The sequence below is a fragment of the Dryas octopetala genome, chromosome 8 (genome assembly GCF_963921425.1).
Source record: "Dryas octopetala chromosome 8, drDryOcto1.1, whole genome shotgun sequence".
Classification (NCBI taxonomy): Eukaryota; Viridiplantae; Streptophyta; class Magnoliopsida; order Rosales; family Rosaceae; genus Dryas; species Dryas octopetala.
In genome coordinates, this window is record NC_141373.1 from 4,902,413 (window position 1) to 4,917,618 (window position 15,206).

At 35.3% G+C, this 15,206-nt stretch overlaps 2 protein-coding genes across 3 annotated transcripts; both read right to left on the minus strand.

The window, feature by feature from the left end:
• Positions 1–4,886: 4,886 nt before the first annotated feature.
• Positions 4,887–6,678, minus strand: LOC147276323 (cytokinin riboside 5'-monophosphate phosphoribohydrolase LOG5-like). 2 transcript variants are annotated; one of them, XM_086252882.1, is made up of 7 exons: positions 6,422–6,661; positions 6,216–6,313; positions 6,065–6,095; positions 5,823–5,922; positions 5,640–5,710; positions 5,385–5,528; positions 4,887–5,219 (listed from the first exon to the last, which is right to left on the minus strand). In XM_086252882.1, the coding sequence occupies exons 1-7, from the start codon at positions 6,605–6,607 to the stop codon at positions 5,091–5,093; spliced, it is 759 nt and encodes a 252-aa protein (XP_086109008.1). In that variant the 5' UTR covers positions 6,608–6,661; the 3' UTR covers positions 4,887–5,090. The 2 variants fall into 2 exon arrangements, with proteins under 2 accessions (XP_086109008.1, XP_086109007.1); XM_086252881.1 differs by having other exon boundaries at positions 6,065–6,313; positions 6,422–6,678.
• Positions 6,679–13,482: 6,804 nt separating this feature from the next.
• LOC147276324 (expansin-like A2) lies at positions 13,483–15,206 on the minus strand. Its single transcript, XM_086254165.1, has 5 exons — positions 15,082–15,206; positions 14,837–14,946; positions 14,561–14,739; positions 14,090–14,222; positions 13,483–13,984 (listed from the first exon to the last, which is right to left on the minus strand). The coding sequence occupies exons 1-5, from the start codon at positions 15,191–15,193 to the stop codon at positions 13,742–13,744; spliced, it is 777 nt and encodes a 258-aa protein (XP_086110291.1). The 5' UTR covers positions 15,194–15,206; the 3' UTR covers positions 13,483–13,741.

Genomic DNA, 15,206 nt, shown 5'->3' on the forward strand with positions numbered 1-15,206 from the left:
TTTAATGGTTGATTTTACATCCCAAATGATCCTAGTCAAACTTAACTTTCATCTCTAGCCCACTATTCTAGTCCCCATCTCTAATCCACTTACATATTCCACTTTTGCCTCTTACTACAGCCCTACCCTCCTTGAGATCAAGTCCGGCCCACTTAAATTTTGTAACCTCACTCCGCCATGTATAAAAGGGTCTAATTTCTATTAAACATGTAATTAACAATTAATGTGATTCGTAAATATTAAAAATAGAGGTTATAAATGTGGTACACAATTGTTGTGTACTGGTGAATTAGGCCAAATGATACTTTTGGGCCTTATATTTTTATGAAATTTTCAATCATGTTTTTTTTTAGTTTTGGTAATTTCAGTTATGTATTTCTAATACAATAATAATTAAATTTAAATTATTAATCTCATATAAATTGTTGACGGAAAATTCAACGTGTTTCGCACATGAATGGCAGTTCAGACATCTTACTTCACCTAATGTCTATGTAAGCTCATACTCACCATTGAACACAATCCGTTTCGAAAATAAGGGGTGTCAAAGTCAAAGTGAATGTGTTTCATGGCGGGTAGAGACTCAAATAGCTAGGCATTGAAGTGGACTAGTATGTCCGAAATGCCACTCACGTACGAAAGCACATGCTTTGTATGAGTTATTTAATGGGTGCGTATCTTTATACATAGTTATCAAACTACCACTGTTCACATTCTTGCTGGTGCATGAGTACTGACGATAGGACCATGGTCCCTGGCTCCCTGCCCTTCTGTGAGAGTTGAGAGCCACCACTGAGTCCACTGACCACCCGGCCTAAACTTGCGGCTGATCACAATTCATATCAGACTGCCTTGGGACAAGCTTTTACAAGAACATCACTCTTTGTATCATCATTGCCTTTGGCAAAAAAATAGGACCAGACTGTGTGTGTGTGTGTGTGAGAGAGAGAGAGAGAGAGAGAGAGAGAGAGAGAGTAGAAGCAGCAGCACAAACAATGACAAAAGGCAGGCACCGACTGTACCAACTAAACACATCATCTCCAGCAAGCTTTTGGACCTTAGCATGCATACTTGTTTTAGTAATAGCTTTATATGCATTTCTTGGACCAGGCACAGAGTACACATGCGCCATATCAATTGCTCCTTATCTCTGCTCTGTAGAGCAGATGTGTCCCCGGCCCCCCTTGTAAGGCCATTAATTATCACATTATCCTAAGCTTTTATTTTCTTTCTTAAGCTTTTATTAAACAGCCTAAGCATCGAATGAACTAAGATCAAGAAAACTATTTGGGTTCAAATTATGATTAAACATATTCAAAGTTTATCTTTAAGATCTTATATTTTTTAAGGAGTGAGTGTTAGTAACATAAACCTGTTTGAAATTATTCAATTTGTTAGTGTTTTTTTTTTTGGGTAATATGGGAACTGAAAGCCCAAAGAAACTAAGCCCAATAAAGGTCAAGGAGCCTAATTGATATTTCAAGAATTGAACAACTATGTTTTCATCCACTAAATTGATGAACACACACAAATACTAGCAAAGAACTTTTCTTCACACCCATTATCAAAATTTGAGAATATAAATTTTGCTCAAAACACTATCTATAATTTCGAAAACATCTCTCATATAATTTCTTTTTTACTTCGATGGTCACGATGACCACTAAGGCACTAACATGGTAAAAAGTGACAAATTTGCAATTTAGCACTTTAAGATTAGAGATTTTTTTCAGTGGAACGGTCATAGTAGGACCACCTCTCATAAGAATGAAACAGAATTCGCAAGAGTGAATTTCTACTCCCACTTCGTGAGAGGATGATCACGCTCGCCATATCCAACAAGTGTTTGTCGTGACAATCAAATAGTTTTTTCTTTTTGTCAAGATTTTTTTTTTTTTTTCGTGAAGTAATTTTATGTAATAGTCATAGGATTTTTTCTCTGCAAGATATATGTTCTTTATTTAAATCGTTAATTAAGACTCATTTATCAATTTAACTCTCATGATTTTGAGTTTCCGTTCTTCTTCGAATAATGATTTTATACCCAAAAATATAGAACTATATACTCTAAAATGGTAAACCCCGTCAAAAATTAAATAAAAAATCATAAAAAGAGCCACGCCTGTTTTTTAGTTAAAAAACCAACGTTCTGCATAAAGAATTTGGGAATAGTCATATTGTAATTAAAATGAGTTCTTTTTCTTTTCCTCCCCAAAGAAAGGGGCAATTTTTCTCGTGAAAAGACTCATTTTTTTTGTTAGATGAAGGCTCACTTTCACGAAAAATTATGGGTTAATTACAATTATATACTTCAATTGTACACCACTTTTCAACTTAATACCTCTAGTTCAAAAACTTTTATTCGGGTATATCAACTTTAATTTTTTGTTAACTGAGTACCTCCGTTACTCTGACCGTTAGAAGGTCCGTTAACTACTTACATGACACTGATGTGGCACAGTAACTTGGCTTTTAAAAAAAGAATAACTTTCATCTGGGTACACGTCATATTAGGGAGTTTCGATGTTAATTGGTTCCAAGTAGAGTTTTTGAGACTTGATCTTGTTGTTTTTGTTGTTTTTCAATCTGGGTACATCCTGTTATTTTAACTTTATGCATGCTGTAACTAATCTGAGAATGGACCATAGTTAGCTATATCCTGAGTAAAAGTGCACTGTTGATGTAGATCTTGATTTGGTAATTTTCTTGATGTAGGGATATTTTTTGGATCCTTTGTTGTATGATTGATGCATTGAATTGTCATATTTCAATGCAGATAGAAATTGGTGTGCCACCAACCATAAGCTATGACGAAGCTTTACTGTCTTCTGCAAATTGGAGCGGTGGAATTAGGAACAGTTTTTATATATGCTACATATGCTATGGTTGTGTAAGTTAAGAAAGGAAATAGGATGTTAGGAGCAAAACATTTAAAATGCAGGCATGACATGTATGCTTATTGAGTCCTACATGAAAACTAGGTAGAAGTAAGTGGGGGAATAATGCCAGAATAGTTTAACATGCTGAGGCAATGTTATACTGCTTTCACTAATTAAAGAAGATGCCCAGTGAACTTGGAATGGATCCAGTTTGAAATTGCCCAACAGCAATACCTGATGTTTGAGACAACAATATATATAAGGGTAAGTGCATAGTGTTCTTACATATTCTTTCTTCTATTTTCCTATCATGAAAGTGCAAGCATATTTGTATGTTGTTATGTGAGTATATTATGTAAATATAGTTCATTCTGAAGGATTTCGCACTGCTACTTGCCATAAGTATAATGAATTGGTGATTGCCTGAACTATGATGAAGTTACACTACTGCCATAAACAAAGAGGCATTTGGGGTAGAGATCTCCTGTCCCCAAATCTCATATCCCACTCTGTCCCCTCTCACATATTTTGAGGGCCTTTTCGTAATTCTTGTTTTACTTTAAAAAAATATATATTTTTAAATATGTGAGAGGGGACATGAAGGGACGAAGATTTAGGGACATGAGATCTCTACCAATTTGTGAGTACTTCAGATGTCTCAGATAGTGTGATAAGAACACCCACCATACTACTGAGCTTCCTCACATTGGTGATGACATCCATATAATCAGAAGAAAGAGCTCAAGGCCCATCGTTTGTGACATCAATGAAGGGCATCAAAGCTATCAAATGCAATTAGATTCTTGGTAGTCTGCTCATGCATTGGCACAAGCACCTGGTTCAAGCTCAAGTGATACAAGTGCTCGACTACAAAATGTTTCCGAGCCTTGAGAGCATTGAAGGGTTGGATTTGCCTTCCTACTTTTTGTATGATAAATTTTTGCTTTGCATTATATCGAATGTTGCAGCTCCTTCTGTTGGTTATTATGATATGCAAAGAGCCATTTAGGGATGATAGTTTTAGAGTAGCTGAATATATGATGGTGATGGAAAAAAAAAAATGTATTTTCCTAATTTTTTTTATTCTTTTTTCTCCAGATTGTTTTTTTTTATTTTTTCTTTTGAGGTATGTAATTTATTTTCAGTAATAATAGCAAATTAGTAATGTCTGGTTCTCACATGTTTGCATGGACTAATATTAAGTTAATTGGGTACAAATATAAGCCTTGCTTAAGGACAAGTAAGCTTACATCAAATGCCTTGCTGATGCTAGATACTTAGATTTGTTGACTGTTGTTGATTGCATCAGGCAATCAATAAATCCAACAGCATCCGCACAATCACACACCTATGATGTCACAAGTCTATGATTCTAAAAAGCTTATGATAATTCCTAGAATAATATTTAAGTAAAAAGAAAAGTAAATGAGAGCAAAAATTGAAAAGAAAATATGTTGACCAACTTTTGTTACATAGCAAAAACAACCTTTTGTTTTCTCTCTATCAAAAGAAACAACCTTTTTTTCTTTTTAGCAAAAACAAAAGGCAAAATTTCAAAAAAGTATCATGTGAAAAGTAAAACAACAAAAAATAAAAAAGCTGTAGAGTACAACAGACTGGTCACTCATCAAAACCCAACCCAACCCAACCCAACTAAACACAAGGTTGGCAAAAAGGGGTCCATATCTCCAACACATGTGGGCCTCATCCAACTCAAGGTCCCAAAATGATGCAAAATTTTAAAATCATCACACCCTCACCACACACAGTACCTTAAAACTGGCAGAGCAAAAAAAAAGGTAAAGAGAAATTATAACACCAACAGTAATGGCATGCATGCCCTAGAGCAATGAAATAGAGAGAATAAAGCTGCTACTGCTGCTGCTATTTTTTGGATCTTGCTTCTTGTTCTTTCTATATAATCTTTGTACATAATTCCAGAGATAACAAAATACAAAAGCTTAATACTTATAGACTTAAAAAGATAAATAGATAGATAGAGAGAGATAGAGAGGCCCTTCTTTTTAATAAACTTAAGCATACAAAAAAGATTGGACCAGTCGGTGTTTTTCCTTTTTTATCTCCTGGTCAATCAAACCTTGCCATACCATTATGGTATTGCTGGTCTATTATGACCAAAATCAGAGCAAAAGCAAAGAGCCTAAACCACCTTTTTCCCTAACTTTCATCCTTTTTTCATTTGTCTACTCTTTACAAAGCGATCTCAGTCTGCAAAGTAGCAGCATTGAACCCCACCTGTTTTTGCTGCTGCTGCTGCTGTTGTTGCTCAACCTCCCACCTTGCTTTGGCTATGGCTCCATCATGCACAGGCACGTACTCCTAACCCCAAAAAACAAAAGTGCCATCATTTACAATAAAACAAATGCAAAAGAAAATGAAACACTACAATCCCCCAACAGTTCCTTTTTCCATTTTTGGGCTTCAAAATCACAGAAACCATGACATAAATGGAAAAATTGAAGTCACACACACACACACACACACCTCAAGTTTTTGAACAAGTTCTTTGGCATTGGGGGCAGAGACAATGATGTGGCGCTGGGAAGGCTTGATAAAGCCATCATCCACGGCTTTGTCAATAAAAGTAAGGAGGTAGTTGTAGTAGCCATCAACATTGAGCAAACCCACCTGCAAAATTTTTAGGCATAAAGTTACAAACTTCAAGGACAAGACTTTTTTTTTATTCTTATCACTGTTCTGCTGGTGGGCATTTTCAGTATTATATGCTCTCTCACTTACAGGTTTGTCATGGATGCCAAGTTGTGCCCAAGTGATCACTTCCAGCAACTCTTCCAAAGTCCCATACCCACCTGAAAGTGAAAACCCATATAGATTAACTTAATTAAAAGGCTTTACTTTATTAATAGAGAGAGAGAGAGAGAGAGAGAGAGAGAGAGAGAGAGAGAGAGAGAGAGATGGGACCTGGTAGGGCTATGAAACAATCAGAATGGCGGGCCATTTCTGCCTTCCTTTGGTGCATGTCGGCTACTGGCCTTACCTCCCCAACTGTTTCACCTGTTATCTGTTACTCAACATACCACATGCATCATTTGGAGAGTCACCATATTTGAAGCAAAAGGTCTTGACTTTGAACCAGTACTACAAAAAGAAAATTGCACAAAGAAAAAAGGAAGAAAACCCGAATGGGATTAAATATGGAGTACCTCTTTACACATTAGAGTCCTGGGGATGATCCTGTACAATGTGAACCAAAAACCAAGAAAAAAACAACATTGAACAAGATATTGAAAAAAGAAATTGAACACAAAAAACATGAGAAACCCAAGAAAAGTGAAAAGCTGATAATGATTGTACCCAAGAACATTCCCTCCACCATGATGAACAGCCTGTGAAACCAAACCCATTAGCCCAATGCTCCCACCTCCATACACAAGGTCCAGCCTCCTTGAAACCTTCATTCACACAACCCAAAGCTCAGACCAAGCAAACAAACAAACAAATAGACCACAAACAAAAAAGAACAAAAAATTGGAGGACCCATGAAGTGAAAAACCAAGTACCAGCTCTTGGGCTAATTCAATAGCAGCATCTTTGTAGCAGTTCCTCTTCCCAGTACTGCTGCCACAAAACACACAAACCCTCTTGAATCTTGATCTCACATCCTTGGTTTCCATGTCCATTCCCTTTAGATTTTCCAATTTCTCACTGGGTTTTGTTGCTTTTAGAATCTGGCTAAAATGACTCATAATATGGAGGACGAAAGAGTACCAAGTGGGATGGAACAGCCACTATATATAGAGAGAGAGAGATATAGACTCTACACAATTATGACTGGAGGACTATAAGGGTAGGACCCTACCCCAAAGAAAATTACATTCAAAAATTAAAAAAATTAAAAAGAAAAAACAGAGAGGGAGAGAGAGAAGGGAATACTGTGTACGTTCTGTTGTGTGAGTGGATAGAGGACGAAGTAAGACAAAAGGGCAAAGCAAAAGAGAGACAGAAGGAAGTCTGTGCCACCATTCGGACCTTTACTTAACCAACGCGTACACGTGTCACGCATTCATCGCAGAATCTTGGTGGTTTCGTGTCTCTGCTCGTAATTCAAGCACCCAATAGGCAAGAAAAATCATCTCTTCTCCTGTGTATCGTTTTTAATGCACGCAATCATAACATGGTGGGTGTTACACATGCTGAGCCTCTCTGCATCAAATCAAGATTAATAACACTAAAATATTTTCTTTGGCTTGGCAATTGGGATTGTTCAGTTTAGAGGGGGTAGGCCAGTGGCTTAAGAAAGCAATGGGGATTGGGGAGCTATTAAATAATGGTTTTAGGATGTATTTATGTTTTAAGTGGAGTTGGGTTTTAATGATCTAATTCGTTAAGAATATTTAGTGGAATTGGGTAATGGCCTACTAATGGGTATTAGAAAATACTGAGTTAATGAAGATATTTTCATCAAGAAATCTTTGATTTTTAAAATTACATACACATATGAGATTATAGTGAACATTTAAACGAGATCAAATTCACAAATCTCATTGATCAAGCTATTTACATGGTGTTACTCATAATTAAATTTCTCATGTTTAAGGTCGCTTTGAAATTGTGTTAACGGTGTTTATCACTTTTGTTATTTAACTCGTGTATGCTAAATTTTAAACTTTAAATTATAAAAAGTGATTTTACATCCTTAAATAATAAAGTGTTAATACTGGAATATCCAATTGAGTGAAATGAGCATAAGCTCGATCGGTAAAACATAATAGAATTACAACTCATAAGGCTATAATTTTTACAAATCAAAACTAGAAAAAGGATTTAAGAAATTTACCTCTTTTGATTGGGTAAGCAAAATATTTATTTTAAAAGTTTCTACAACTCATGGAGAACCCAAAACTAAACTAATTTATCCAAACATGAGAATGCATTCTTAAAATTGAGGTATTAATTTGCTCACATCACTCAGAAAATACAAGATAACATTCAATTAGGAGACCCATTTTTCTATGTTGACACACTAACTCCAATGTCTCCAGCTAGCTAGCCCCATATCATATTATATATATTGTGGCATTAAAAAAGTTCAAGTGATATACGTAACCACATTTCTTTCATGAAAGTAAACAAATAGTTTATCTGCCACACAAGACTTAAAGTAAGTTAATGACTAGCATTAGCATTATTACTAACATGCATAATTCATTACTTACCAAAAACCATGCATAATTCACATTTTTGCTCCACTCATATCCCACTTTCCAATATTAAATTGAAATTATATATTCCTTTTTATGACTCTTGAAATCAAATAAACAAGTTATTTATATACTTTCGTGTTGGACTAGGATAGTAATTATGCAATTATTGACCAAAAGTACTAAATTGCAATGGGGCAATATATATCAATTTTCTTTAGGAAGTGGCCTCCAATTCGAGAAGAGAAGAATGCACACGGCAAGCCAAGCCAAAGTCATTATATAATTGGGTGAATCCCTGTATGAGTGAAAGGATTTTGTAGGGTCTGATGATCGATCAATTGATCTCAGTACTGGGCACTGGTCACACTGCTGAGTACTACTGTGCATATATATATATATATATATATATAAACAAGCACGTTCCAATTAGATGCACCACTCTGCATTTTTACAGGGCATTGCATGCATGCACCAAAGTCCATCTTGTGTAGCTAGCAATTGGTATAATGGGTAGCATGAATTTGAACAAAAACATATACAGAAGTCTGGTAGAAGAGTCTCATGGCGTACATTTTCTTAACGACACACATCATATATGTTATATTTTCTCTTCAATTTAACTTGCGGGTTATTAACTATTTACCTAAAATTATCGACATTAGCGTATGTGGTATAATTCGTATTTTTCTAATAATGGGATTATGCCAATTCTCTAATAATCACTTTTTTCTAATAGAATCATGCATATTCCATATATAAGATTAATTGACTTTAGACCTGTAATATCACAAGACAGTAGACTAATTTATTAAAATTATAAGACGTGTACGGTCAGTAAAATCTAAAACTCTAAATCCTAAATTTATAAACTTGTTATCTACTCATATTATAGTATATAATAAATTAATTTACGGTCAAGACTCAAGTTACACCTAGTATGGTTGCCACTGTAGGAAATAGAGTGTGTTGTTGGGATCACACAGAGTTAAAAGCATGTTGGGGGGTGTAGTGAAACTGTGAAAGGCTGAAGAATGAAGAAGGGTGAAGACTCAATAGAGGCAATGGCACAATCAAATGACGAGAGCACAGTGAATTGAAGATGGCTTGTAAATGAATGCAATGTATGCTTTCGAAGTTGTAGTTGTTTATGGGCTTTGCAGTGCGAAAGGGATGGCATGGGGATATATGGTACCATTCGCCAATTGGCCAAGGCAGTGCGGCGCAATGATTTAAATTCTGCAGCATCAATGCCCACTCCCCCATATATATCAATCAAACGTACCCTCTTTGGCTGTTGAATTTAATGCTTGGCTTGCTTTGCCTTTAATATTCTCTCTTTCAGTTTTCAGTTGCTACCTAGCTATTGAGCTTGGAACTTGTTCTTCTTCAATCTTGGCGTTTTGTTCTTTTCGGTTACCTGAGTTAAAAGCATTTTTGTGCTTGTGAATTTCTAGTGACTATAGATGTTAATTATTATGTCTATCACTATCTTATTTGTTGAAATAAATGAAGTTTAGAGTGAATTCAATTGAATAAATAAAAATTGTTCTATCACACAAACAAAGCTTCATAAATAAATTTAGATCATCCATGCCTTTTTGGTGTGATGATCATAGATGCCCTTACTCATAAGGGTTAATTGAGGATACATGCTCCATTTGATGTGAAAGAAGTGAATTTAGATATAGTAACGTACTGCTATAGTAATAGTTGATTGTCAAGCATTTTTCTTCATCATTAAACCAATTAATGCACCCCAATCAAATTAATCCGACCTTGACCTTCATACACAAAAACTGAATTGAAGTAGTTGAGCTCATTTATCATGAAAACAGAATGGATGTCCATGATTGCAATAATGAGGCAGGCTTCATTGTAGCACTCTACATTGTAGCTTACAATGTGGGTTTTGTTAATTGCACGAGTAGTACTATTTTGTTCTCTCTCTATTCATCACATCTATGAGATCACATTGTTCATATGTTAATATATAAGTGAATCCAGATAAATTCCACCTCAAAAAGATTTATAATGTGCTACAATTGATTAATTCTATTTGATGAAATGTTCTGTTATTAAATAATATGACATAATGAATCGAAATTATTGACGATTAAGTATGTCTAATTAATTTTATTTATAATATGATTAGCTTAAAATGCTAAATGTGATGGACATGTATGTCACACATGCATGTGTGATCGTTAAATGAATACCTATAATACTATAATGTTGTATTATATATAGTATGATTTTCACTGTTAAAGGATGGTTGTATTATTGTATAAGATGCAAAGGTTTGTGAGTGTGAATAGTTTTGTTGTAAATTTACAATTGGAATTCCGTACTGAATAAGAAAAAAGAAAAAAGAAAAGACAAAGAAGTAGTAGAGGATTAAATACCTATGACCCATCTGCGTCTGCAGGTTGTGGTGTAGGTAGGTAGGTAGGTAGAGTACTTGTGGTAGAGAGTAGATAGAGAGGTAGGCATAGGGGCCAAGCTCGATCAGATTGGAGAGCAGAGCATGCAGAGAGCAATATCAGGCGTTAAATCGTCCATAAAGGTTTGTGCTTTTCAAGAACAACTTACTTTATCAATCAATGCTGATTGCTAGCTTTGCTGGGAAACTGAGCTTAAAAGCTGTTCATGCAAAATGCAATAAACCCCCTCATTAGTCATCACCGCCAATCCTAGCTGGCTTGGCTACACCAATATCACCTTCTATATATCGTTTACGTCCTCTGCCTGATTAACTTGTAGTAATAAGTAATACCTCTATTTATTTTCATTCCAAGGTATAAAGGGTGCAGTGTGTGCAGGTTGAGCTTGTTGTGCAATGTGCCCAAAGGGCCCAAACCCCATCATCATATATTCATATCTCTACTTTCTCACTGCCTGTGATTCTGTGAAGGAATGTTTGATGTTCTAAAGCCAACTGTGTAATTTCATTACAACTCTAATTTACTTGATGTGGCATGCAGTAGCAGCTAGTACTTTCATTATATTATCCAGTTAATTAATTCTTACTCGAGATGGAGTCGATGTAAAGCCTCACTTTTTCTTCTTGTACAAGTTTAGCATCAGTTTACTACTTTAGTGTACCAATTAATTAATAGGAGGACATGAATTCTAATAGTTTTATAAGTAGGAAAAATTCATAATACTAAAACCATGTTGATATTAATATAGGCCGGTATTGTACAACTTTCTAATTCTTTATCAACTCAAACATGCTAGCATGTTAGATTACGAGATCCGTTTTGGCAGTTTCTCAACGAATATAAGATATTAAAATAAGAATAATGTTTGACATTTTATATATAAAATGATATTTCTCCTTATAAATCAATCACAATTTGATACGTTTTAATTTATTACGGGAAGAATTAGCTATTAAAAAAGAAAATGACAATAATTGTCAAACATTATATTTATAATAAATTCTAAATATGTATAATCATTTGTAAATTACATGGATCAAATTTATTTAAATGTTTTTTAATACGTAGAATTCACATTATTTGGTCTATTTAACTAATGAGTGGGTAGTATATCAAAGATTCAAAATAGTTGAACAAAAAAAAAAAGATTCAAAATAGTTGTACGACAGCACTACCCAAGCTATAAGGGAGAAAAAAAAAAAGAAAGAAAGAAAGAAAGAGTACATCAACAACAAGCTACAATCTTGGGATGCTTTGTATACCAATTCAAAGTCCAAACTGAATTTCATATACATTCCAAGTTTGTGGGGGGTGATGTTTGCACTTTACAATGTTTGGTTTGGGGTCTTATTCATGGAGTGCAGTGTCCCATATGATAGCTGAAGTCACATTGAAATTCAACAATTTTCTGTTGCCCTCTATCAAATTACCTCTCTTTTTGGACATGAACCAACTATTCTCTGTATGTTCCTGGAAAGATGGGCACTTTATTGAATGAGACACAGTCAAAGAGACGGATGGTTTAGAAATTAGAATGATACGGTAGAGTAGTAGTGGTCTTTATCACATTTACGTACCCAACTTTTCCAAGTTGCCCACATCAACTTGAAAAGATGGCTAGCTTTTGCACAAATACATTACCCCCTCTTTATTGCCATGAAGAATTAGAAATTAATTTGTGATCCAAAATGGGGGCACACGTGGAGCAAATATGTGCTAATTAATGTGCTTCTTATTTTGTTGTATGGTCGTATATTAACACAAGATTCAATATGGGTTTGCTACCCACCCATAGTTGATGGAGGCCCTTTTAACCCGAGGGTTTTAAGGGCGTGTTTTGTTCGACTTTACTATAGGAAGTTTTTTTTTAATTTTTTTTTTCCCTCAAGAGGACAGTATTATCAAAGTATGATAAAATTGGATATGTAGAAGTGGAGGAATTGGCATGTTGACTAGGGTCAATGCCCTAACTTGACTGGTTCAAAGATGCCACAAATATCGATTTGGCTACCTACTTCTGCTTAAAGAGAAGATAATTAGTGATACCCAATTATCCTTCCCTACCTAACTTTAACTTTCAACCCCACTTGGGCCACTTCCATCCATGTTAGCTTAGAAGTGTCATATGCACAGTTTTCATGTCTCTTTCATTTCTAATTCTAACTATTAATTTTAGGTATGTTTTGTGCCATGTACAAACCCAAAACCAAACCCTATGAAAATTTGACACACTCACACTCTAAAACAGTGATGGCTTAACACACACTAATTATTGACCTACTTACTTTTGTCTGATTCACTGAGAACCATGTGCTTATCACTGTAAATTGCTATTTCTGAACACTGAGGCTGAGTTTGTTTTACCCCAAAATGTTGAAAGAAAAGAAGACTTTCTGGACAAATTGAACTTTCAACGTTTGTTGGACTACATTATATAAATAATTAAAGAATATATATTTCTTTTTTTTGGCCATTAAAGAAGATATTTTTCTTACGCACAAACAAAACACCATTAAATTAATAAAAATATTTTTCCAGGTAATATTTTGGAGAATATTTATCAAGATGGATTTGTCCCAAATAAAACACCATTCACATTTATTAAGATGGAGGAGATGGCACAGTAACTTTAGGCCCAATCCACATTGCATCTTGGTTCATCTAACCTTGACACACATTTGAAGATGACCCTTCTGACGGCCATCTTATTTTGGACAAACTTATGAAGGCCCAAAATAAAAGGACCTTACAGATCCTATTTTTAGGTGCATTTAGAAGCATATGGATCCAATTGATAATCTTTAAGAGAAGGCCTCTTTGTAAATTATGAAATTTAGGCCCACTGTAAGTAAACTACAAAAGCATACCCCAATGAGGCCCAACTGTAAAACCTTATGAAACTTTTTTTTTTTCTTTTTCTGGGGTACATTTGTGCCCGAAAGAGAAAAAGAAAAACTAAACTAGAACAGACTGAGGTACCAACCTCAACTGAATCATCAATTAAAGATTGCTCACAACTGAGGATTGTAAGAGCTTATCAACTTTATTTACATGTTACATTACAAGTGAAAAGTTCTCCAAGTAACAAAGTCAAAAAACTGACTCTCAAAACATAAACACATCTTTTCCAATTCGTGCACCAATTTCCTAATGTTTAAAGTTACAAGTGAACTGATTTTAGTGTATGTTGAATCCTATGTGTATTCAGACAAGCAGTGACACCATCCTTGGCTCATTACCAGCTCCCATCATCACAAGGAGAGCAACCCTCTTGTGCAATATCACTGATTTGAACCTTTGTGTCATATACCATCCCAGGCTTCCAGTTAGCAGGAAGCACATTCTGTGCCCAAACCCACTTCCCATCGTACCCGGCAGTCACCACGAACCGGAACTGCAAGGCACCGGCCGGAACCCTACTTGTGTCCCAGACTGCCCCATAATTTCGAGTCATGAAACTCCAATTTGAAGAACCAACCTAACAACGATCAATTGCAAAAACAGACACATTGTTAATAAGTATGCTTACAATGAAGTCAAATAGAAGGTGGATTCATTAACAAATGTGATCATTTTAGCTAACCTGAGCAACATCAATGCCTACTATTTCTGTCTGACCACCTTGGTATAGAATTTTGATTGCCAAGTAATGTGGCTTTTTGCTTGATTCTTCCACACGCAAGGCTAAGTTTAGGTTCTTGTATTCACATGGTACCCTGTTCCATACAACCCAAAAGATTAAAAAAAGAAAAAAAATCAGTACTGAAATAATATGATTTTTTTGGGTACATTTTAGACCGTTGGTAGCATTAATGTGACTAGCTTTTTGTCTGGAGGACCTATTATTTCAAGGATGGTCCACAACTCAATGATTTTTTTATGTGGTAGGTACAACAAAACCTTTATGAATTTCTGAAAGTTCCAATTTGATCTACTTTTGGACTCTCATTTTGGCCTAGGAGTTGTGATTAATTAATCAAGGAAGTCTCTAAATTCAGCAAAGAATTAATGAAGTTTCAAATTAAAACTCTTAGATATGCTTCTTAGTTCTTACCGCTTATGCTCCACGTCCACAATCCCATGTTTCAAAATGTCTTGGCCCATACCCTTGTGAGCCATAGCCATGAAAGCTCTGCTGCTGATAACAAAATCTGTTTGATTACTGTGACTGAGATCACTTAAAATCACTCTGGTCCCTTCTTTTGTACATAGAGTTGTGTTCTTGCATCTTATCTGCCAATACACTCTAAATCAATACAATGTATGACATAGAAATTTTCAGCCAAGAAAAGAAGAAATTGCAGCCAAGAAAAGAAGAAAATTTGAGTACCCGGAAGCATGCACCACAACCAGCTCCATCTTTGTAAAGAGAAGGCACACCAGCTGCAAGGTGTCCACCACTAAGTCCTAATGCGAAGGAACCATACCCACAAGCCCCAGCTGCAGTATATCCACAAAACAAGATTAACCCACTTCATAATTCACAAAATCACCAACTGGGTCTTAATCAAAAAGACAAACTAACAAAAGGGTACTAAAGAAATTGAGAAGAGAACTAAGGATTGGTGATCTTACAAGAAAGAGCAGAGGATTTAGAGAAATATGCTGCCTTGGTTTGTTGCACACAACGATCACAAGCAGTTGTAGAGGAGATCAGAAAGAAGAGAAAGCAGATAAACAAAGCCATTTTGCTGATCAGA

Excerpts from the sequence above, each read along its gene's own strand:
- LOC147276323 (XM_086252881.1), bottom strand. The coding sequence starts at position 6,607 with ATGAGTCATTTTAGCCAGATTCTAAAAGCAACAAAACCCAGTGAGAAA. Across the intron at positions 5,711-5,822 it reads TTGTTTCATAGCCCTACCAG|GTGGGTATGGGACTTTGGAA; the intron begins GTCCCATCTCTC and ends TTTCACTTTCAG. Across the intron at positions 5,529-5,639 it reads TTGGCATCCATGACAAACCT|GTGGGTTTGCTCAATGTTGA; the intron begins GTAAGTGAGAGA and ends AAAATTTTGCAG.
- LOC147276324 (XM_086254165.1), bottom strand. The coding sequence starts at position 15,193 with ATGGCTTTGTTTATCTGCTTTCTCTTCTTTCTGATCTCCTCTACAACT. Across the intron at positions 14,947-15,081 it reads TAAATCCTCTGCTCTTTCTT|CTGGGGCTTGTGGGTATGGT; the intron begins GTAAGATCACCA and ends GATATACTGCAG. Across the intron at positions 14,740-14,836 it reads GTTGTGGTGCATGCTTCCGG|ATAAGATGCAAGAACACAAC; the intron begins GTACTCAAATTT and ends GTGTATTGGCAG.